The 24,563-nt window shown below is 34.6% G+C and overlaps 1 protein-coding gene across 3 annotated transcripts in view; it reads right to left on the reverse strand.

Moving 5' to 3' along the window:
- The window catches only part of NIPBL (NIPBL cohesin loading factor), a 197,428-nt gene that overhangs the window by 17,045 nt on the left and 155,820 nt on the right, over nt 1-24,563 (reverse strand). For all 3 annotated transcript variants that reach the window (XM_058564215.1, XM_058564214.1, XM_058564216.1), the window contains exons 30-38: nt 22,669-22,803; nt 21,880-21,978; nt 20,976-21,029; nt 6,762-6,870; nt 5,105-5,241; nt 1,411-1,551; nt 1,216-1,309; nt 623-777; nt 20-110 (exon numbers count right to left, since the gene is read on the reverse strand). In XM_058564215.1, the coding sequence (XP_058420198.1) occupies nt 20-110; nt 623-777; nt 1,216-1,309; nt 1,411-1,551; nt 5,105-5,241; nt 6,762-6,870; nt 20,976-21,029; nt 21,880-21,978; nt 22,669-22,803 (1,015 nt within the window). The remainder of the gene's footprint in view (nt 1-19; nt 111-622; nt 778-1,215; nt 1,310-1,410; nt 1,552-5,104; nt 5,242-6,761; nt 6,871-20,975; nt 21,030-21,879; nt 21,979-22,668; nt 22,804-24,563) is intronic.

Below are 24,563 nucleotides of genomic sequence, written 5' to 3' on the forward strand. Positions count from 1 at the left end.
AAATTTAGACTTAACTTACCTAGACCAATGATGGCTTTTGTTTGTACTTCTTCATCTGAATGTTTTGTAAAATACATCAATAGTTCAAGTACTTTATCCTTTATGTTAACCTAAGGGGAAAAACACCAGATTAAACAGTATAAAGAAGAGTAGCTTAGATCAGTTTTCAACTATAAAGGGAAAAAATACCTAAAAACCAACAGTAAGAATTTGCACATGTGAACTTGACTAAAGAATAAATAACCAACAAATATATAAATTCATAAATTTTAGAATAGTGGCATTCAAAATAAAGGTAACAGAGAAGCTTGTGCCAGAATGTAAATTAATGTACTGCTCCCTCATTGAGAAAGTTAAAAAATAAAGTCAGCTGCTGACCTAAACAGTATGCCTACTGTTAACAAAGCTGATATAACTTGTAAACTTCTTATCTTGTTATGGACACAGTTCACAGATCAGAAGCCAGTGAGAGGACCATGTTTTGTGTAGCACTGTTTCAGAATTCTTATTCAACCACACTACTCTAACGCCGCCTTCATCCTGGCTCTGACGTTTTCAGTTTACAAGGTCACACAGTTCTATTTTTTACAGCATACTAAGTAACTAATATTAGGATTTTTACCTTACTGTTGCCTTTAAAATCTTCCAGATCAAAATCAAAATGCCGACATAGTGCTCCAACAGTGAAAAGAGATCTAAGAAGTGCTGGTTTGTTTGTTAGAAGTGAAGTGTTATTTGGGTCCTCTTGGTGCTGACTTTTTAATTTTGAAATGGCACCTAACAAAGATAAGAAATATTTATTTATAATAAACGCTTTATCCTTGAATTATTATGTTTAAATAATTACTGCCAATGAATTACAATTAAAGTTTACTAATGGTTCTAAGTACTAAATATGTCTAGAATTATGAGGGCACTCCTTAGAGCTTGAAAGAATTAATGTAAGAAAAAATGATATTTAAATTTTATTCTACACAGTGGCAAAAAACTTACCAACTTTTACTTATCAGGAGATAAATTTCTGAAGTAATCATATTGGGTTATTAAGAGAATACAAAAGATACTAGAAAATATTGCTTATGAGAGGGGACCATAGAGGACAATCACACCTCTTACAATTCCCTCAATGTTACCCTTTATCAGATGTGTTAAAAAAAAGCTGCACAAACTGCAGGACCTAGCAGAATAATTTTAAAGCCCAGGCACTGAACTTACCATAGTATCTATTGAAACAAGCCCACACAAATTTAAAATTTTGTGTCACTTTATTTACAACTGCTCCAAGACAGCTCACACAATGTTGTACTACCTAAAAGATATAGAAAATTTTACTGTTTAGCCAAAAGTTATACAAATATCACTTGCAAATTATAGATTAATCAATACAGAGATGGTAAACCAAATGCTTACAGTCATGCCATATTTGATGATAAGCTTCATTAGATCTTCTTCAATGGTGGCAAGGAAAGTTTCACTTGGATGCTCCATCAGTGGTACAACCAGTTCTAGGATTTTTGCAACATTGCAGATAACCATGAAATCATTTTGCGTCTATAAGAATAAAATTAGTGGTTTATGAATACCAAAATTGGAAAAGAAACTACATACAGCTTTATGTATTTGGGGGTTGAGGTATTATGTATGTAAAGTTTCAGTAAAAAAAAAAAAAACTATTATAAAAGAACTTAATTTTAAGGTATAGAAGGAAGAGCACCTGGAAGCTAGCTCTGCCATTAACTTACTATGTGACCTTTGGGTCACTTAATCAACGAAAATTTGGAAATATCTGGAGACATTTCTGGTTGTCACAACAGGAGTGTAGGGGGGGTACTACTGGTATCCAGTGGATAGAGGCCAGGGATGCTGCCAAACATCCTACAATGCTCAGAACAGTTCTTGACAACAGAGAATAACGTGGCCCTAAATGTCAAAAGTGCTGAGGTTGAGAAGGCCTGTGTTAATTCTTTTTATGACAGATGAAGACGTAGGCTCTCAGCTAGGTATAAGCATTCTTTATTTTAAAATTTAAAGGGGTCGGCCCAGTGGCGTAGTGGTTAAGTTTGAGCGCTCTGCTTCTGGTGGCCCGGGGTTCACAGGTTCGGATCCTGGGCGTGGACCTATACACCGCTTATCAAGCCATGCTGTAGCAGGTGTCCCACATAAAGCAGAGAAGGATGGGCAGGGATGTTAGCTCAGGGCCAATCTTCCTCAGCTAAAAAGAGGAGGACTGGCAACACGTTAGCTCAGAGTTAATCTTCCTCACACACACACAAAAATTTAAAATATTATATTAAAACTTGTTTAAATTTAAAAAAACTTTTTTAAACTTTGATTAAGAAACTAAGCAGTTTTCAGAAAAACAGGTGGAGCATTAAACAAAAAAATCAAAAGACATTAAAGGATTTATAATAAAAAGTCTCTTTCCCACTCCTGTCCTCCAGTTACCCAGTTTCCCTGCCCAAAGGCAACCAAGTTTCTCATTTTTTCGTGTGTGTGTACAGTAAGGGTTTCAATACTACGTTCTTATCTAGTCAAGCTATCATTCCTTATTCTTAGCAACAGGTTATTGACAACTCATTTTGGACTCTTTGAGCTCATTACCTCACTGGTTAAAAATTTTCCCATCTTACATTCATCCTTCCTTTCAGCATACCCACAGGATTAAATTAAAAAATAGGTAAGATGAATACTCCTTTTTAAGTAACACAGAAATCCTGTTGTTCCCTGCCATCTCTCACTCCCACTCCCTTTAAGCAATAGGGGATGAGTTAAAGTGGGTCTAGGGATAGAAGAGTTTTTGTGAAGATAAATCATTTGAGAATCATTTATAAAATTTTGCTTTTTAAAAAAATGTAATAACATTTTTTGAAACTACTCAACATTACTCGCCTGGAAAATCAAGTAAAAGAAGTATCATCTTAAAATATAGAAGGGAGATTAAGAATAATTTTAATAATTATTCTTTTTAATAATTTCTTTTAAGAAAGATGGAAATTATGAAGGAAAAGAGCAGAATATAACACTAAGAAGAAATATTTGAAACGAATATAACATAAGATGGTTCAATATCTAAAACACTGAGATTAAAGAGTTTTCAAAAACAGAAAAAAAAGCCCACAATTAAAATGGGGAAATGATATGAATAGTCAAATCACAGAATATCAAGTCTAATTGGTTAATATCATAAAAAAGATGCTCAACCCTCTTGGAAATCAGGGAAAGGAAATGGAAGCAACAGTGAACTATTCCTTTACACCTGTTAGACTAGCAAAGAGTAGAAAAATGACACAGATTAAAATGTGCTGGTTTCCAAAGAGGTTATAAAACATGTCCACCAGCAATCTGGCAAGATCTATTAAAAACCAAACCAAAACCAAAAAGACATTCTTTCAACTAGCAAGACCATTCCTCAGAATCTCTACCAAAGACAAACAAAAGCACCAGTATTTAAAGGCATATGAATAGGAATGTTTATTAAGGAACTGTTCGTAGTGGCTATAAATAGGAAACAAGGTAAATACCTGCCAAAATGGGAAACTGTTAAACAAATCACAGGACATCCATAAAATGGATAATATGTAGCCATTCAAAAGAATGAATTAGATATATCTCAGGTGATTTGAAATTAGTAAAAATGTCTAACAGATATGTATATAACAGGACCTAGTTTTTAAAAAGCCTGTCAATCCTTTACACATGTGTGTATGTCCACAATTATAGAAGCATGGATAAAGTACATAAGGACACTCCAGGCTGCTTATCCTGAGACAAGGAGGAATAAATATGGGGGTAGGACATAAAAAACAAAAAACATTTAAAAAAGTGTCTATCACATATGAGATGGCCTTTAAGTAACCTTGCTTTCAAAAAATATTGTTTCAAACGAGGATTATTTATACAGGTTATATCGTAGTCTAGACTCTAGAGGCAAACAGACATGGGGGTGAACTCTAGCTTTGGGACTGGTTAGCTGGGTGACATTGGGCAAGTTATTTAAATTCTCTAAGTTACAGTTTCCTTATCTGTAAAATTGAGATAACAGCACCTACACTTCACAAAGTAAATGAGATGATACGTGTAAAATTCTTTGTAGTGTCTGGCACTGTGCTCAATAAATATTAGTTATTAATATTAGCCACAGATTATATATTAATAAATTTATTTCTGGATAGAATAAAAGCCTTAAAGATAAAATTAGGGTCTCAGAAGTATTATACGTTGTTTTTTACGTATTTATCTTCTGCTACTTTCCTCGGTTCTTAAAATTTCTCAGGATGTCTTGAGGTTTTCACTTAGAATTTGTGTTAATTAGATCACCAAAAAAACTGACCATAGCAGCAAAACAAATTTAGTAGAGAAAACAGCTAAAATTATCTCCTTAGGAATACTGGCAACATAGTAAGTGAAAAACTATTTACATTTTTAAGTTTTTAGAGTATTTTAAAATTTAGTGTTTGCAGTAAGCCACTTAACTCACCATGCTGTCTTATAATTTTTATATTTTTGTAATAAGCCACTAACTCACTGTACTGTCATGCAACTTTCTGGATTATTTTACTTAAGCAATGTTTTATTTAATTTTCACATTTGATTTTAGGAAGACAGAGTATGTGTACTATTAAAAATATTAACAGCTTAACATCTCTGATACAATACTAGATTTTTGATATTCAATATATTGATGTATTATAAAAATAAATAAAATACATTTATAATAAAATATACTAAAAATGACAAATGAAAAGCAAATTCAAAATCTAAAAGACAGTGAATTTCTCAATGACAAGAACTCTGTCTCATTCACTTTTGAAGTCTTAACATAGTTACAACATTTACTGAACATTTACTGAGGGTCTGGCTTGAGGAACTTACAGAGAAATGGAGCCTGAACTTTATTTATATAATACATCAGAAAAATGATGTTTGTAGATAACTTGCCATAAATATTAGAACATATATTTGAGTACATGACATAGTTGATCTGTCAGTGAAAATGACTGTCATCTGTCGGTGAAAATGTGGACAACACAATGTGAATTCTAAATTTAAAATACTTATGATAAGGTTTATGTAAAACAAAAAAATAGGACAGCTCTATACTTACGCTACATTTAGTGGTAAGGTATGGTTGCATAGTCATGGCATGTTTAACCATAAGCTGGGGTCTTATTTTGCTGAATAAGAACAAAGTGGTTATGCAAGCTACCAATCTTCCAGAATTCACACCTTTATTGTCAGAATCTGGAAAAACAAACAGAGAAATAAGACACTAAAATATGACAAGGCAGTGGAAATTATACAAGATATTATTTAAATTATTCAATATTATCCCCTGAATAGATTCAGTACATGCCTCAATGTAACAGATTAGCATTTCTTATGATACTAGACTTCTTGCATTTCATTTTTTTCTTTATTATATAAATTACACATATTGAGAATAAAGGACAAAGAGGCTGTGCTACAGAAGGCAAGTTGTACACGGATGGGAGTAGGATTGAAGTTAAAAAGCAGAAATGAAGTTGGAAAGTTTAGGGGTGGGCTTTTGGGAATAAACATGAAGTTGGTTATATCTAAAAATGGATGGAAGTGAATATGGGAAAGAAAGCACAGGGAGACAAAAACAATTTTGCTGAGGTGATACTGTGTTTAAAGGTACTGGGAAAAAAAGAGATGCTGCTGTGGTAGAAGAATGTTTGTTAAAAGATGGGAGCAATAAATTAAGAAGTTGGATCAGTGCTACATTAGAAAGGTAAACAAAATGCTGTTCCTGTGAGAGGAAAATGAAGCTAGTCAGGAGATACAATGGTTCTTAGGAGGTAAATTAGTTCTTAGAGGAGATCAGCAACTTTTTAACATTAAGTGACAACAGTATCACCCTTAAAATCTAGGATAGGGAAAAATAGGGGAAACAGAACAAGAAGATATGAAGAAAAAGAGGTACACATGGAAAATGAAAAAAACATTAAAGAAAATAAACTGCATAAAAAATATAAAGGATATCAACAATTTCCTTAGGTGCCATAAATGGTATCTCTGTAAGGGGCAACTGGCCCCCAATTCTGGAGAATGACTGAGGCTGACTATTGTTCCACATTAACGTACATTAGGAGATGGGAAGTAATGTTAGTCTTGTGTGCTTTAAGCAATAGATACCAATTATTATTTTTATGGTTTTATATAATTATTTATATTTTGATTAATAACTTCATCTTTGTGACTGGTAAAGAATCTGACAGATAATATAAAATATTAAGTATTTAAGGAATTTGTCAATTTAAAAAATATTAACAGCTTTCTAGCTCAAGATTAAGCACATTTTATATAACAATTATAAACGATATTACAAATGTACTACAAATCTTTTAAAAAGATTTTTATAATAGTTAAAACAATTTCATTTTGAGAGAAAATTTTTATGATTTAAAAGATCAAACAGTTTTTGGATGAGTGCAATTAGCTAAATATATATTAGCCCCTGGACTTTTATTCCTGTTCAATATGATATCTAAAATTATCTGCTATTGAAAGATATGTGGAAGAGATAAGGTCTATGCTTTTATTATATTGCTCTAGATAATCTTAGTCAATCTTAACAATATAATCTAGGATACAACATCAAACAAAACAGATTTCATTTAAAAGTGAAGTAGTTCACTATTAGGCTAAGAAGAGCCAGAGGCAAAAATGAGAAATGTGCCCAAAGTATTTTAAAATATCTTATAAAATCAACTTAATGACCAATATATAAAATGTCTTACCAGCTAGAGATTCCTCATATTTAAGAATGTGCTCAACTAGGTTATCAACAAGTTGAGTACACGCTTTCTTCACAGGTTTATATGAGGAATCCTCTTCGGACTTCAACAACTATATATGTATATATATAAAAAAAAAAATCCCAGTATAATTATTCATTAGGCAATAATAATATAAACGCATTAAATACGTCCATAAGTAATAAGCTTTTCAATTTGTCATTAACAATTTCTGAAAATGCAAATTAGTAAACAAAAATATATAACAAATGTTTTAAAATATGTTATAAACCAGTAATTTATAAATACTTTCAAACAATTTTAGTATGAAATATTTAAATTGCTGTGTGTAGGACCTGATGTAGGATATGAGAGAAATAAGAAAGGTGATCTTCCTTTAAGAGTACCATTCAAAGCTAGCTGAATTATTTTAAAGAATTAGAATTCCATTCCTCATTATTTCAAGTCCTTTGATGTCTCAAAAAAGTATATTATGGGTTAATTACATCTTTTATATAATTGTAACTACATCTGAATTGCCCCTTAAATTTTGTCAATATAAAAATAAGGCTAAAGTCTTCTCTGTGTTATCCTTTGCCAAATTATTAATACACAATGTTAGAAAAATGTTACAAATAATGAGATGAGGAAAAGAGATCAGTCTAACTATAGCCAAAAAATAAAACCAATCCAATCTTTCATAATCATAGGTTAATAGTAAAGCCATCTAAGGTATATCTGTTTTGTTAATAAAGATGAGCTAATAGAATTCTAGGGATTTAAAGTTGAAACGTGTATTTGACTTCTGTGAAGAGTTCCAGTGCTGTCCAATATAACTTTCCGCAATGATGGAAATGTTTTATATCTATGCTGTTCAATACGGCTGCCATGAACCACATGCAGCTACCAAACACTTGAAATGCGGCTAGTATCATTGAGGAATTAAAATTAAATAAAAATAAAAATTCATATTAATTTAAATAGAAAACACGTGGCTAGTATTGGACAGCACAAGCTTAAATCTTCACTATAAGATGCAAGGATGATATTAAAACAACTAATAGCAATCAGAATAACATACACACATTGCTTCCACTCTCCAATTTAAAGAAATAAAGCAAAGCAGAAAACTTCAATTTACCCAGTTTCAACTTTGATCAGCAAATTTTCCTTGTCCTGCTCCATAACTCAATTCCTTAAGCATGCTAGCCTGCTCTTTTTCAGGCAGGGGTAGAAAATAATCCCCTCATTCTTGTTTTTTCTTTTTCCTCTCCAAGACATTAAGTATATACAATAGTATTAATCATAAATTTTGCTTCATGACACCATCAGTACTTGTATGTGCTCTTTTTATTTATTTACTTATAAATATAACAATGCACTGTGAACTCAACTCAAGAACAAGAATATTTCCAATATCTTGTATTTCCCAATGTGCTCCTTCCCTTATCCTACCTTCCTGTTTCACTTTCAAGGTAACCTCTACCAGGAATTTTATCATTTCTTTGCTTTAAAAAATTGTCTAAGCTGTATACTGTTTATAGTTTTGCTTGATTTTCAACCTTCTAAAAGGTATCATACTGGATGTAGTCGTCTGGGACTTGCCTTTTTCACTCAACATTATGTCACTAACTGTAATTCAAGTTGTTGCGTGTAGCTGTATTTTATTCATTTTCACTGCTATACAACAGGCCATTGTGTGTCTCGACTGCAATTCATTTACCCATTCTTCTAAAGATAGGTTAATTACAATTTTAGTGGTATAATGAGCACTCTTTTGTCTCCTAGAGCACATATGCAAGATGTTTTGGGTATATACCTCAGAGCGGAATTGCTGGGTCACAGGATACATGAATGTTCAACTTTACGAAATAATACTAATTTTTTTTCAAATTGGTTGTAATATTTTCTCAATGAGTAGCAGTTTTTAAGAGATACTATTTAACCTCTCTCTTCTCCATCATTTATCATCTGACTTCTCAATCGTTGCCAATCAAATGGGTATAAAATGTGGTCTTGATTTGTATTTCCCATATTACTAATGATGTTGAATACCTTATAGGCCATATGTGCTACTTCCTCTATGAAAAGCCTATCCGTGACTTTTCCCTATTTTTCTATTGGGACTCTTACCTTATATTGGTTTGTAGGAGAAGAGTTCTTTATATGTTCTTAATACTGATCCTTTGTCAGTTATAATGCATGTCAAATATCTTTTCCCAGTTTGTGACTTGTGTTTTCACTTTCTTTACTATGTCTTTTAATTCATAAATGTTCTTCATTTTAAGGCAGTGAAATTTATCAATCTTTTAAGGGTTAATGGTTTTTGTGACTTCTTTAAGAAATCCCTCTCTACAGAAAGTTTTAAAGATTTCCTTTAATCTAAATGGAGTTGATTGTCAAGCTGAAGTAGGAATCAATTTTTTAAAAAAAATTCCTTATAGACAGCACAATTATCATAGCCCCATTTACTGAAAAGTCCATCCTTCCCTCATTAACTGCAGTATCACTACTGTTTTATAGTAAGTATATCCTATATACGTGGAGAGTCTTATTTCTGGGTTCTCTATACTGTTCCACTGGTCTATTTAGTACCATACTATCTTAATTACTGTATCTTTAAAAATAAGTCCTGATATTTGGTAAGGCAAGTCAGTGCCCCTGAATTTTCAGAAGTGACAATTATTTTTAGTTCTTTGCTTTTCCATATACATTTTACAATCACTTTGACATGTGTGATGAAATTTTTTGTTCTTGATGAAATCTCTTTTAACATTTTTCCATTTCACATGTTTTCATTTTAAGTTTTGTAATTTATTCTCTGACAGATTTTATTTTATTTCTAGTTTATTAGAAGTTATTCTTCAAGGGTATTAAATTTTATCAAAATTTTTTCCTGTGTCCTCTGAAATGATTACTTATTTCTTCTTCAGTGTTAAATCATACACACAGATGCTGATGTTAAACCAGCCTTGCACTCATGATATGCATGCACATGTGTATGTATATATGTATGCATATGTATATTTATACACACACACCTTTACCCATTTTATTTTTGATGCATTTCAAAGTAAACTGTAGACATCAGTATACTCCATCTTTTTTTCTTTTGAGATAAAATTTACATGAAATGAATGTACAAATCTTCAGTATACATTTGCTCAGTTTTGTTAAGTGCATTCACCATTATAACCCAAACTCCTACCAGGATACAGAACAGTGATTCCCCATCTTTAGCTTATATCAGAGTCATCTGGAGACACTATTAAAATATAGAGTGATAGGTCCCAGTATCAGAGTTACTGATTAATTAAGTCTGGGGTAAAGCTTTAGAACTTGCATTTCTAAGTCACAGGTAATCTTGCTAACTTTTAGAACCACTGATATAGACTACTTATCATCACCCCCGAAGAGTTCCCTCATGTTCCTTCCCAGTGGATCCCTGGCCCCCTGCAACCACTCTTCTGATTTTTTTCTAACTAGATTAGTTTTGCCTCTCCTAGAACTTCATATAAATGGAATCATAATACGTATTCTTCTGTGTAAGGCTTCCTTCACTCCACATAATGTTTTTACTATTCACCTATGTTGCTGTATGCATCGACAGTTTGTTCCTTTATGATGTGGAGTACTATTCAACCGTATGGATATACCATTTATTTACCCATTCACTGGTTGATGGAGACAGAGACAGTATTTGATTGTAAACTCAGGCAGGAGAAACTGAGCTGCTCTTTCAACATTTTGCTTAGAAATCTCCTCAGCTAAATATTCAGTTTCATCACTTGAAGTTCCACCTTTTACAAAACACTAGAACAAGAACATAATTCAGCCGAGTTCTTTGCCACTTGATAACAAGAACTGCCTTTTCTCTGTTGTCCGATAGCATGTTTCTCATTTCTGTCTGTGACCTGATCACAACAGCCTTTACCGTCCATATTTCTACCAACATTCTGTACACGATTATACGTATTCTCTAAGAAGACTGAAGCTTTCTCTACACAGCTCTCCCCTTTTCTTTCTGAGCCCTCACCAGAATTGCCACTAAATATCTCTTCACAGCAATGTCAGCTTTTTCTAGTGTGCACCTCGAAGCTCTTCCAGTCTCTACTGATTACAATTCCAAAGCCACTTCTACACCTTTAGGTATTTGTTTCAGCAGCACCCCCATTCTTGGTACCAATTTCTTTCTTAGTTAGCTTGGGCTGCTATAACAAATACCACAGACTACGTGGCTTAAACAACAGAAATTTATTTCTCATAGTTCTGGAGGTTGGGAAGTCTGAGATCAAGGTACCAGCATGGTTGGTTTCTAGTGAAGATCCTCTTCCTAGCTTGCAGATGGCTGTCTTCTTGTGTCCTCACATGGCAGAGACCAGAGAGAGCATCTCTCTTGTGTCTCTTCTTAGAAGGGCACTAATCTGATTCATGAAGGCTCCCCTCTCCTAATATCATCATATTGGGGATTAGGCTTCAACATACGAATTTTGGAGAGACACATTCAATCCACAGCATTCTCTGAGGAATCCTCTTGAGGAAAGAGTCTCATATACTACTGAAAATTTATACTGTTAATCTTTTTCCCAACTGTGCATTGGGGAAAAGGAAATTATCAGACCTCTTAGGGATTAACAGACACTGGTTCTGAACTGACACTAATTCCAGGAGACCCAAATCATCACTGTGGCCCACCAATCAGAGGAGGGGCTTATAAGGGTTAGGTTATTAATGGAAGTTTAGCTCAGGTCTGTTTCACAGGGAGTCCGGTGGGTCCCCAAACCCATCCTGTGGTTATTTCCCCAGTTCCAGAATGCATAATTGAAATAGATATACTCAGTAGCTGAGAGAATCCCCACATTGATTCTTTGATCTTGGAGTGAGGGCTATTAAGGTGGGAAAGGCCAAGTGGAAGCCACTAGGACTGCTTCTACTTAGGAAAACAGTAAATCAAAAGCAATACTGTATTACTGGAGGGACTGCCGAGATTAGCGCTACATTAAAGACTTGAAGAGTGCAGGAGTGGTGATTCCCACCACATCCTTATTCAACTTCACCTATCTGGCCTGTGCAGAAGACAGATGGATCTTGGAGAACAACAGTGGATTAGCGTAGGCTTAACCAGGTGATGACTCCAATTGCAGCTGATGTACCAGATGAGGTATTACTGCTTGAGCAAATTAACACATCCCCTGGTACCTGGTATGCAGCTATTGATCTGATAGATGCCTTTTTCTCCATCCCTGTCAAAGGCCCACCAGAAGCAGTTTGCTTTCAGTTGGCAAGACCAGCAATACACTGTACTGTCCTACCTCAAGGGTATATAAACTCTCCAGCCATATGTTATAATTTAGTCTGTAGGATCTTGATTACCTTTCCCTTTAACAAACTATCACACTGTTCCATTACATTGATGACATTATGCTGACTGCACCTAGTGAGCAAAACGTAATAACTACTCTAGACACGTGTGTGTCAGAGGGTGGGAAATAAATCCAACAAAAGTTCAGGGATCTTCTACTTCAGCGAAATTCCTAGAGGCCTAGAGGTGTGGGCATGTTGAGATATCCTTTCTAAAGTGAAAGATAAGTTGTTGCATCTGGTCCCTTCTATAGCCAAAAAAGAGGCACAGTGCCTAGTAGGCTTCTTTGGATTTTGAAGGCAACAAATTCCTCATTTGGGTGTATTAGTCTGGCCCATTTAATGAGTGGCCCAAGAAGCTGCCAGTGTTGAGTGGAACCCAGAACAGAGGAAGGCTCTGCAACAGGTTCACGCTGCTGTGTAAGCTGCTCTGCCACTTGGGCCATATGATCCAGCAGATCCAGTTGTGCTTCAAGTGTCAGTGGCAGATAGGGAGGCTGTTTGGAGCCTTTGGCAGGTCTCTATAGATGAACTGCAGTACAGGCTCTTAGGATTTTGGAGCAAAGCCCTGCCATACTCTGTGGATAACTATTCTCCTTTTGAGAAACAGCTCTTGGGCTGCTACTAGGCCTTAGCAGATACTGAATGCCTAGCCATGGGCCACCAAATTACCATGCAATCTGAGTTTCCCATCATGAACTGGGTGTTACCTGACAGACCAAGCCATAAAGTTGGGTGTGCACAGTGGTACTCTATTATCAAACATATGTGATTGGGCCAGAGCAGGCATAAGGGTACAAGTAAGTTACATGAAGAAGTGGCCCAAATGCCTATAGTTTCCACTTCTGCTACACTGTCTTCTTTCTCCCATCCTGTACCTATGGCCTCATGGGAAATTCCCTATGATCAGTTGACAGAAGAAGAGAAGACTTGGACCCGGTTTACAGATGGGTCTGCACAATACACAGGCACCACCTGAAAGTGGACAGTTCCAGCACTATAGCCCCTTTCTGGGATATCCATGAAAGACAGTGGTGAAGGGAAATTCTCCCACTGAGCAGAACTTCAAGCAGTGCACCTAGTTGTTCACTTGCTTGGGAGAAGAAATGACCATACATGTAATTATGTGCTGATTCATGGGCTGTGGCCAATGGTTTGCTGGATGGTCAGGGTCCTGGAAGGAACATGATTGGAAAGTTGGTGATAAGGAAATTTGGGGAAGAGCACGTATGTGGATAAACATCTTGGAATGGGCAAAAAACATGAAGATAGTTACGTCCCACGTGAATGTTCACCAAAGGGTGACTCCAGCAGAGGTAATTTCTAATAATCAAGTAGACAGGATGACTATCTGTAAATACCTTCTCTGGGGATCAGCCTCTTTCCCCAGCCACTCCTGTTATTCATTGCCCAATGGGCTCAAGAACAAACTGTCCATGGTAGCAGGGATGGAGGTCATGCATGGGCTCAGCAACATGGACTTCTCATCACCAAGGCCAACCTGGCTATGGCCATTGCTGAGTGCCCAATCTGCCTGCGGTAGAGACCTACACTAAGTCCCTGATATGGAGCCATTCCCTGGGTGATCAGCCAGCTACCTGGTGGCAGGTTGATTACATTGGATTGTTTCCATCATGGAAGGGGCAGCATTTTGTTCTTACTGGAACAGACACTTACTCTGGATACAGATTTGCCTTCTTGCATGCAATACTTCTGCCAAAATTACCACCTGTGAACTTAACAGAATGCCTTATCCACCATCATGGTATTCTACACAACATTGCTTTTGATCAAGAAATTCACTTTGGGCCAGCCCCGTGGCTTAGTGGTTAAGTGTGTGCGCTCTGCTACTGGCGGCCTGGGTTTAGATCCCGGGCACACACCGAGGCACCACATCTCTGGCCATGCTGAGGCCGTGTCCCACATACAGCAACTAGAAGGATGTGCAACTATGACATACAACTATCTACTGGGGCTTTGGGGGAAAAAAAGGAGGAGGATTGGCAATAGATGTTAGCTCAGAGCCGGTCTTCCTCAGCAAAAAGAGGAGGATTAGCATGGATGTTAGCTCAGGGCTGACCTTCCTCACAAAAAAAAAAAAAAAAGAAAAAAAAAGAAATTCACTTCACAAAAAGAAGTACAGCAATGGACCCATGCCCATGCTTACCACGTTCCCCATCATCCTGAAGCAGCTAGCCTGACAGAATGTGGAATGACCTTTTGAAGACTGAGTTACAGCACCACGTAGGTAGCAATATCTTACATGGCTAGGGCAAGATTCTCCAGAAACCTCTGTATGCTCTGAATCAGTATAAAATATATGGTGCTGTTTAGTCCACAGCTAGGATTCACAGTCCAGGAATCAAGAGGTGGAAATGGGAGTGGCATCACTCACTATTATCCCTAGTGACCCACTAGGAAAATTCTTCCTTCTTATTCTGGCAACTTTATGTTTTGCTGGCCTAGAGGTCTTAGTTTCAGAGGGAGGAATGCTTATACCAGGAGACACAACAATAATCCCATTGAACTGGAAGTTAAGACTGCCACCCAACTACTTTGGGCTCCTCATGCCTCTGAATCAAGAGGCAAAGAAGAGAGTTAGGGCGCTGGCTGGAGTGACTGATCCTAATTACCAAGGAGAAACTGAACTACTACTCCACAATGGAGGTATGGAAGAGTATTTCTGGAAGACAGATCCCTTAGGGTATCTCTTAGTATTACCATACCCTGTAATTAAGGTTAACGGAACACTACAACAATCCAATCCAGGCAGGACTACTAATGGCCCAGACTCTTTAGGAATGAAGGTATGGGTCACCCCACTAGATAAAGAACCATGACCAGCTGAGGTGCTTGCTGAAGGCAAAAGGAATAGAGAGTGGGCAGTGGAAGAAGGTAGTTATAAATACTAGCCATGATCACATGACCAGTTATAGAAACAAGGATTTTAATTGTCATGAGTATTTCCTACTTACTTTGTTATGAACACATTTGGGGGGGGGGGCGGGGAAGGGAGGGGAGAGAGAGAGTGAGAGAGGGAGAGAGGGAGAAAGAGAGATGGAGAAAGCGAGCACATGTGCAACTATTTTTGTTTTTTTCTCTCTTATTCCGTTACCATGTAACATAAGATGTACTGACTTCATATCATAGTATTTAAGTGTTGTTAATCTGATATCATAGTATTTAAGTTGCGGGATATCAAGGAGAAGAGTAAACATCACTCAAGGACTTAACTTTTTATTTTGGGGAAAGGGTTAGTGCATTTTCAGTGTATGTAGGATAGCTGTATCCTGTTAGGTGGAATTATGACCTTGTTATTATCTTTGTTATTATCTTCACTTGGAGATTAAATACGGTCTAAGGAGATGTATACATGGGTGTCAAGTTGACAAAGCATGCCCAGTTATCTGGTTAAACTTTATTGCTGGGTGTGCTGGTGAGGGTGTTTTTAGATGAGATTAGCATTTGAGTTGGTAGACTCAGTAAAGCAGATTGCCCTCTCCAGTGCAAGTGGGCAACATACAATCTGGTGAGGGCCTGAATAGAACAAAAAGTGGAGAAAGAGAGAATTCGACCATTCTCTGTCTGACTATTTGAGCTGAGACATCAGTCTCCTCTTGCACTCGTGGACTGGGATTTACACCCTCGGACTCCCCTGGTTCAGGCCTTCAGACACAGACTGAACTAGACCAGTGGCTTTTCTGGGCCTCCAGCTTGTAGATGGCAGATTGTGGGACTTTAAGAGCGTCCTAACCACATGAGCCAATTCCTTGTAGTCAATCTTTTTCTTTCTCTCTCTCTCTCAGTATCCTCTTGTTTCTGTTTCTCAGGAGAACCCTAATACATGTCCCTTCCAAGTCAATCCCTGACCCCCTGCAACCATTCTTCTGATTTTTTTCCAACACAGATTAGTTTTGCCTCTCTAGAATTTCATATAAATGGAATCAGAATATGTACTCTTCTGTGTAAGGCTTCCTTCACTCTGCATAATGTTCGTATTATTCATCTATGTTGTTATATGTATCAATGGATACATTGTTCCTTTATGATGTAGAGTACTATTAAATTATATAGATATATTAGTTTTTCTATTCATTCACTGGTTGACGGAGAAAGAGTATTTGATCTTACACTTCAAGAAGGACATCTTATTTGGATTACAAAGGTCAGGAACAGATGAAAAACAGATTATTCAAGTTTTTCATTGTCTGTATTTTCTCATAAACTAAGAAAGGACCATAGTCTTGGATCATAAGCAATAAAAATGAGCGGCATTGTAAAATCAGTTCAGTTTTGGGATATCTATATCATAGGGCTATAATAATGGTTTAAACTAATTGTACCACTTTTAAGAAATAAAAAAATGTAAAGACTTTCATGATAGAACTTTTTCTTTCACATATTACTTAAATATGACAAAAAACTATGAATTCTTTAAAGGTTATAGAGGAAATGAATCTCCATATATTTAAAAAGTGTGTGTGTGTGTGACATACTAACAAAATTATTTAGTCAGTGAACAGAGTTTGATGCATGTGTGAATGGGGAATCACTGATCTATAAGAAACCAACTCATCACAAAAATAACAAACACAAGAAATATCTGAAATTGGATGGAATGGAATGTGTGTACATGAGCTCATGTGGAAACAGTAAGTGTGCTAATTATTCTTGACTCAAGAATTTCCAATAATTCCAGAATCCACTCTCTATATCCGTCCTAGCTTCTCTTAAAATTTATGCATATGCGTTGTTATAACTGTGAAGAGTGGTTATGTCTGTTACGTGTATTTATAAATATTTTTGAGTTTTCTTTATTTCTTTCATTAAACTAAACTCTGTTAGTCTAGTGACTGTAACATAAAAACACAATGTCATTGGTAAACTAAATTGTTGGCAGAAACTAAAGTAGAAAAGCATAGAATAGGGAGAAAGGACTGAATGGACAACTAATTAACTAAAGAGGACTAGAGAATAAAGATATAAAGAATATAAAACTACTATTACTAGGAGATTATAAATCTAGTCATCTCTTTTCTGTTTCTAACTTGCCAATAATACATAGAGATATTATCTTAGATTCTTTTTAGTAACACTAAATAATCACATTTCTGATAGCTATCCTTAATTCTTACTTAATCATTTATTGTAATTATCAGATGAAACATGTGGTTGTAGATTCTTCTAGAAATTATTATATCCCCTTTGGAATGGCTGACAAAAATACAACTAAGATGGTCAAAAAGCTCTATAATATAGAGCTATTATTTGATTTAGGAAGGAAATGATGCCAAATATATCACATAAAATTATGAAATGGAAGACGATTTATGAAGAGAGTCTAAGATATTATAGATTGGATAACATAAGTGAACACCAGGAAAGTGTTTAAAAAAGGCATCTTAAATTTATTTATTTATTTTTTTTTGGTGAGGAAGATCAGCCCTGAGCTAACATCCACACCAATCCTCCTCTTTTTGCTGAGGAAGACTGGCCCTGGGCTAACATCTGTGCCTATCTTCCTCCACTTTATGTGAGACGCTGTCACAGCACGGCCTGACAAGCAGTGCGTCGGTGCGCACCTGGGATCTGAACCCGGGCCGCCAGCAGCGGAGCCTGCACACTTAACTGCTATACCACGGGGCTGGCTCCCTTACAAAATTTTTAAAAGCAACATACTACTACACCCCACCAGAACGGCCAATGTTAAAAAGATTGACAACACCAAGTACTGGTGAGAATGTGGAGCAACTGGAACACTGTTGGTGGAAATGCAAAATGGTTCAGCCATTTTGGAAAAACAGTTTGGCAGTTCCCTACTCACCACATGATCCAGCAATTGCACTCATAGGAATTTACCCAAGAGAAATGAAAACACACATCCACACAAAAACTTGCAAACAAATATTCATAGCAGCATTATTCATAATAGCCCAAACTGGAAACTCAAAAGTCCATAAATTTGCAAATTAATAAAGAAATCATGATACATCCATACTATTGATACTATTCATCAACAAGAAGAAATAAAATATTAATATACCAGCAACATTCTGCTAATTAAAAGAAGCCAAATACAAAGACTACATGCAGCATGATTCCATTGATATGAAATTCTACAAAAGGAACAACTATAGTGACAAAAAGCAGATCAGTGGTTTCCTAGGGTTGGGGGTAAGGGTCAACTACAAAGAGGCACAGGGAAGCTTTTAAGAGTTATATTCTATATCTTGATTGTGCTGGATGTTACATCACTGAATATAATTATTAAAATTAATTGAGGGGCCGGCCCCGCGGCTTAGCGGTTAAGTGAGCACGCTCCGCTGCTGGCGGCCCGGGTTCGGATCCCGGGCGCGCACCGACGCACCACTTCTCCGGCCATGCTGAGGCCGCGTCCCACATACAGCAACTAGAAGGATGTGCAGCTATGACATACAACTATCTACTGGGGCTTTGGGGGGGAAAAAAATAAATAAATAAAATTAATTGAACTATACATCTAAAATTAATGAATTTTTTGCATGTAAATTATGCCTCAATGAAACAATTTTGGTTCTCTGTTAAAAATATAGCTAAATAAATGTTTTATTACTAAAAATATTGTTAAAAGTAAAACACTTAAACAGAAACAACTGGATTTAACTAGATAGTAAATTAACATAATCAAACAGAAAAAAATTATTTCAAAATAGACTTTCAATGATATATCATTGGAGAGCTACAGATAAGAAGAAATGCAAAGAAATCTTAAACTGCACCCAATAATCTTATTTTCAATATAGTAGGGCAAAGCCAATAAGAAATTATGTTCATTTCTTTAGGAACCAAGATTTTTTAGCCTAAAGGAAAGAATAAAATCAAAGAAGTAGAATCTCATAATCTTAAATTTAAATTAAATACATCAAAATAAGTTCTTGGTTTATGTTTCTTTTTCTAAAAAATACACATTTTCTAGCTCTACCTTCTGAAAAGGCCCAAAGCTATGATAACCCATCAGCAATGAATAGCCACAGCACCCACATTATTCCCACCAAACGGAATTAAGGGCTTTCTGGAAAAATGGCTGATTTCAGGTTTGGGGCAGGAAATGTACAAGATGAGTCTGGGGCATCTTTAGAGGCAGAAAGTAATCAGGCTACAAAAGAATAATGAGGTTATATCAAAAGGAGACAAGACCAACTCGAAGAGACTACCACTGAGCAAAGACGGGACAATTTGAGGAATTATGATGGGAATAAATTAAAATACATCAAAGACATGAAAATCTATTAGTTCACACTGATATTAAAAAATGAGCAAATTCATTAATCACCTTTGGAGGTTAACAGGAAAACTCATTCTGAAACTTGCTTAAGTAATGGAAAAGAATCAAGCAGCATTTCCCTTGCCTCTCCTGTACAAACTATATTTCACAGTAACCAAATAGTTAATCACGACAAAATTCCTCTTTCAAGAAGAATCCCAGCTAATTAATACAGAAGGAATAAAATAATTAGAAAAAAAAAATCAGTATTTTGCAACTTTTAATGGAAATAATAAATCTAGGTGATGATCATTTCAACCCAATCTTGGTAATAGATGGTTATATATTACATAATATATTAGATGGTTACATATTATATATTGGATGGTTATATATTATATAATACATTAGGTAGTTGATGGTGATATATATATATTTTATAAAAAATCCTTATAATAGATGCATCAGGCTGACAACACCTAAACTCAAAGATCACTGAAAATGGGAAAACCAAACATTATGTGCCTCCTGATGTGATACAATAATATTCAGCATCACCTATGAAGTATTCTTGTCCTCTACTCCCAAAACTGAACTTCAATATTATTAAGCCTCTAAGAATTTACAGAAAAAAATGGTGGATAGAGGAACAACTTAAATGACACCAGAAGGAAGAGATTTATGAAATCCAGAATGTGTGACATTCTACAAAAAAACACATTAAAGTGGCATGAAAAAAGGAGAGGTAAGGGGTCGATTATTACAGATTAAGAGACTTAAGAGCCATATCAACCAAAGCAACTGCAAATCAACTATAAAAATACATTTTGAGACAATCTAGGAAATGTGAACACTGACTAGATATTAGATATTAGGGGATAATTTATGAATATTTACTTTGATATAGATGATGATATTCTGGTTATTTTTTTAAAAGCCATTTCTGTTAGAGATAGATACTCAAGTATTTATGGGTGAAATGATATAAAGTATGGGATTTGCTTTAAAAGCATTACAACCAAAAAAAAAAAAAACCCATAAAAACAACAAACAAAAAGATGGGGGAGAGATAGAGATAAAAGATAGAGAAAATGCTGACTATTTTTGAAGCTGAGTGATGGGTACTTCTATCTATTTGAAAAGTTTTGAAATAAAAAAATTCATAGGGAGATAAACACTTCCATTTATGGAATTTTTAAAGAATACTAATTGTGCTTTAATTCTGCACTACTATAGGAAATTCTACATATATTATAACATGTCAAATAATGTAAATATATATTTAATGCAATCTATATATATATTTATAGATCTCATATCTATCACCTAGATTAAAGGGATAAGGAAAAAATAATTATCTGGAAGGAAAAGAAAATAGAATTTCAATTAGTGATTTAGAAAACTAACTTACAACAAGCAAGTGAATAATCAATTAAACAGGAATATTAACCGAAACATTCATTCTAATACACGGAAATAAATTTTCCCTACCAAAAGGCAAATACTTAAAAAATAACTGAAAAGCTTCTTTTAAACACAAAGTCTACAAAGAACTGACTGACCTTCTAATAAATTTCACGTTAGCTGTTATCAGGAGTCAAAATAACACTCACGTTTTGAAGAAGTTGCTCAAACCAGTCATATCCAGTATCTCTGCAGGCTGCAACCTAAAAGGGAAAATATGGTGAAACTATTACAATCAGAAATTTACTTAAAAATCTGAGTAAAATAAACTTTTGCTATGCTTTAGCCTGAAGTATACAAATATCTCACGGTTCTGAATTAAAAAACTTATTCTTATAGTGCACTATTTTTTCTCAGTAAGCCAATAATTTACCAATGTTAAAGAATTTTATTCTAAAACTATCTTAGAAGACATTCAAGAAATTAGTTTAAGTATTGAAATTAAATATGGTATTACATTTTGAACAATAACTTGAATCACACACTGTCAGAAAAATCTCTAAGGTTTAAAACAATAAAAAAGGAAATGTTTGCTTCTTTTCCTTCTAGATAACAGATTTAAAGACTTGAGTGAAACAGATGATCAGGTAATTGATAATATAAAATTTCTTATGTTCAAAACATGAGAAGTATTCTGGGTCAAAAAAACTTATAGCTTATGTCTATAATTAATTAAACATAATGATACTAATCTTAATTCATGTTTTCTGAAAAAAGTAGTAATTACTATCTCATTTCAGGTTGCTATCCCTGAGCTATTGTATCTATTCATCCACTTCTCCTTTCCTTCTCAGTTTTCAATCATTGGAGGAACTGGAGAATTTCAACATCAATGCTTAAGTCAATGAATGCCAAAAAGTAGGGCTATGTAGAAACACCAATCTCGTCTTACTTGCATCCCTTGAGTACTTCTAGAAATATAAAGTAAGAGAACTAGTACTAAATGTTGAGCTTAACCAAATATCTCATCCTTGTCTCTCCCTTTTTAAGACGGGTATGCCTCAACTAGATTTGCGCCCACAGGGACCACATCCTTGTTCCAGTCCTTCTTACCACATCAGTGATGTTTAAAATTTTCCTCGTCATTGCTTCTTTGTCATTGTGTGGAGTCGGAGTAAACCAGAGTTTTTGGAATGTTTCATTTACTAATTTCTACAAGAAAGAAAAATTTCAAACTAACTATAACAAACATGGCAAAATTCTCAATCCCAAATTCTCAGTAAAGCCCAAAACAAAGCTATAAATAACTAAGGAAAACACAAACTACTGGGAATCTTTGGTACGAATTACTCAGTTTTATTTTTTAAATCACCAATTAATTTCTCAAAATTATAATCTTTTCCAATTTGGTAAAGATAGCCTAGAACTTCTGCATAGTACACACTCAAATGTTTTTGATCAAATTAAAACATATTTTTACCACTTGTGGGGAGAAGTTGTTAAAAAAAATATATACAGGGACAATCATACATACATAAATTCACTGATGAACTGAGGATTAGACTTTCAACAAAGCATTTACTAATTTAGAAAACTAAGCACGTATCATTTGAAAATCAAAATAACTTGAATTTGATGATAAACTTCCTATATAATGCAATCTCTACAATGACATTAAATATTATAACTGCTGAATTGGTTGGAAAAGATCAGATTTTATTAATTAATACAAGATCTAGAAATAAAAAAAGTATCAAAGTACATCTTCAATCTAAAAATATTGATGCATTTGTAAAGTTTTTATGTATATTTAAATCAACAAAATTTTGATACAACAAACTTTTAAATTATTTAAAACATTAATGAAAAATGAGTTTTCAAATAGTCCACATTTCATCTTACCTTAATGCCTTCTTCATCATTGACTCTGCGAATCATTTTTACACACATTTCTGTAATTTTTGGAAATGTGGGTTGTTCAATACAGATGTCTCTTAGAATCTTTATTACTCTTTTTCTGACACTGATGCCAGTATCCTAAAAACAGAAAGGTATTTTTAAATGTCAGAAAAATCAAGATGCCTAGGTGTATGTATTAAATTTGATAAAGTGAAATCAGAAAATAAATACCAACAAGCAGTATATTTACTATCTATTAACAGGATAAAGATGGTCTATATACTTCCCTCTTTATATTCTTTCTTATTAATGTTACTATAAATATGGGTTATTTTATTGTGTCATCTTTACTTTTCAAATATGATATCTAATACATAGAAAAATATTAAACCGTATTGAACACAAGACTAGAGTAGAAGCTTACCAAAATTAAATGGGATAACAAACCTGAAACTTTTAGAATAGTGTCTGGTACTTAAATAGCATATGAAGTATTTGCAACAAAAATTTCAACCTAAATCTAATCAAATTAGTGTCACCATCTTATGGTTGATAGGAAAATACAAGAAACAAAGGAACAAATTAAATAAAACCAAACCATGAGGAAAAAGACTGCCCTGGTTGTTTTAAACTAGTCAATGTCACGAGGAAAGCGTGTAACGAGAGAATACTCTAAATTTTAAAACATGACTACCAAATGCAAAATATGATCTTTAACTGGATTCTGTTTAACAAAAAAGAAAAAGCTGGAAAAGAATTTTTTTGTCTAATTTTTGAGACAGTTGGAGAATTTGAATATGAACTGGTTATTAGATGATATTTAGGGAGTGTTAATTTGTCTGGCTGAGATAATGGCTTTTTGTTTACAAGGACAGTATCCTTATTTTTTGGAGAGGTAAGCTGAAGTATCCACAGGAGAAGTAGCAAAATGTTTAAAATTTAATTTAAACCAAATAAGCAAAAAATATAGATGAAATATGGTGGTGGATATATGAGTGTTCACTGTACTATTTTTCTTTAACTTTACAAATTTTCATAATTAAAAAGTTTTAAAAATAAATAAAAAGCATCAAACATTTATTGTGCAAAATTATTTACATTATGCAGTTTAGCAATCATGAAAATATTTTTGGATATACTGCTGTCAAAGTTCATTAGATTTGAGAATCCTGCTGATTTTGCCCTTTACTCTGTAAAGGCAGTAAAAGAGAAAAAAATCTTCCACTCTTTTCTTAAATCAAGATTTTATGCTAGTTGAAGCTGAAATCCTAACTCTCAGCCATACAATATTCTGATACTAGGCTAAAGGTGATAAAATATTCTCTTATTGTGGAAATACCTAACCTTGTGCCTAATGCATCCCTGTTGAGTTATAGAAGAAGTCACTATGCCTGCAGTGGGTGATGTGGAGATTTCAAAGATATTTTGTAATGCCAATGTTTCATTTTATTTTTCAGGAAAGTACTTCAGGGCCAGAGAATTCCATGACATACAAGAAAAGAATATCTTAGAATAGTTTCTTAAGGTTGTTCTTAAGACTCAAATGACTTTCTGGTTTAACTTGCAGGTAGCTGAGCCTGTCATAATTCAGCTGTAAGGAAACGTGCACATATACATAAAGGATTCAAAAATACTGTCAGATATCAAGCTGCACCTAGCTTTTACTAAAATAATTTTTCCTATTTATATACATACATATATAATCACTTTAGATTCCTGTCCAAAATATTTAACTGCGTCATGTAGTTCCTATAATTTACTCACTGTAAACTGGCATATCAAAAGGCACTGGTAACTGAAAAAGGAATCCAATTTTCACCAAAGATTGGTTTTACAATACCGAGCAGCCCTCTTGAAATATGCCCTTGATAAAGTTGCTACAATTCATAGATTAGGCA

The sequence above is a fragment of the Diceros bicornis genome, chromosome 20 (genome assembly GCF_020826845.1).
Source record: "Diceros bicornis minor isolate mBicDic1 chromosome 20, mDicBic1.mat.cur, whole genome shotgun sequence".
NCBI classification, from domain to species: Eukaryota; Metazoa; Chordata; class Mammalia; order Perissodactyla; family Rhinocerotidae; genus Diceros; species Diceros bicornis.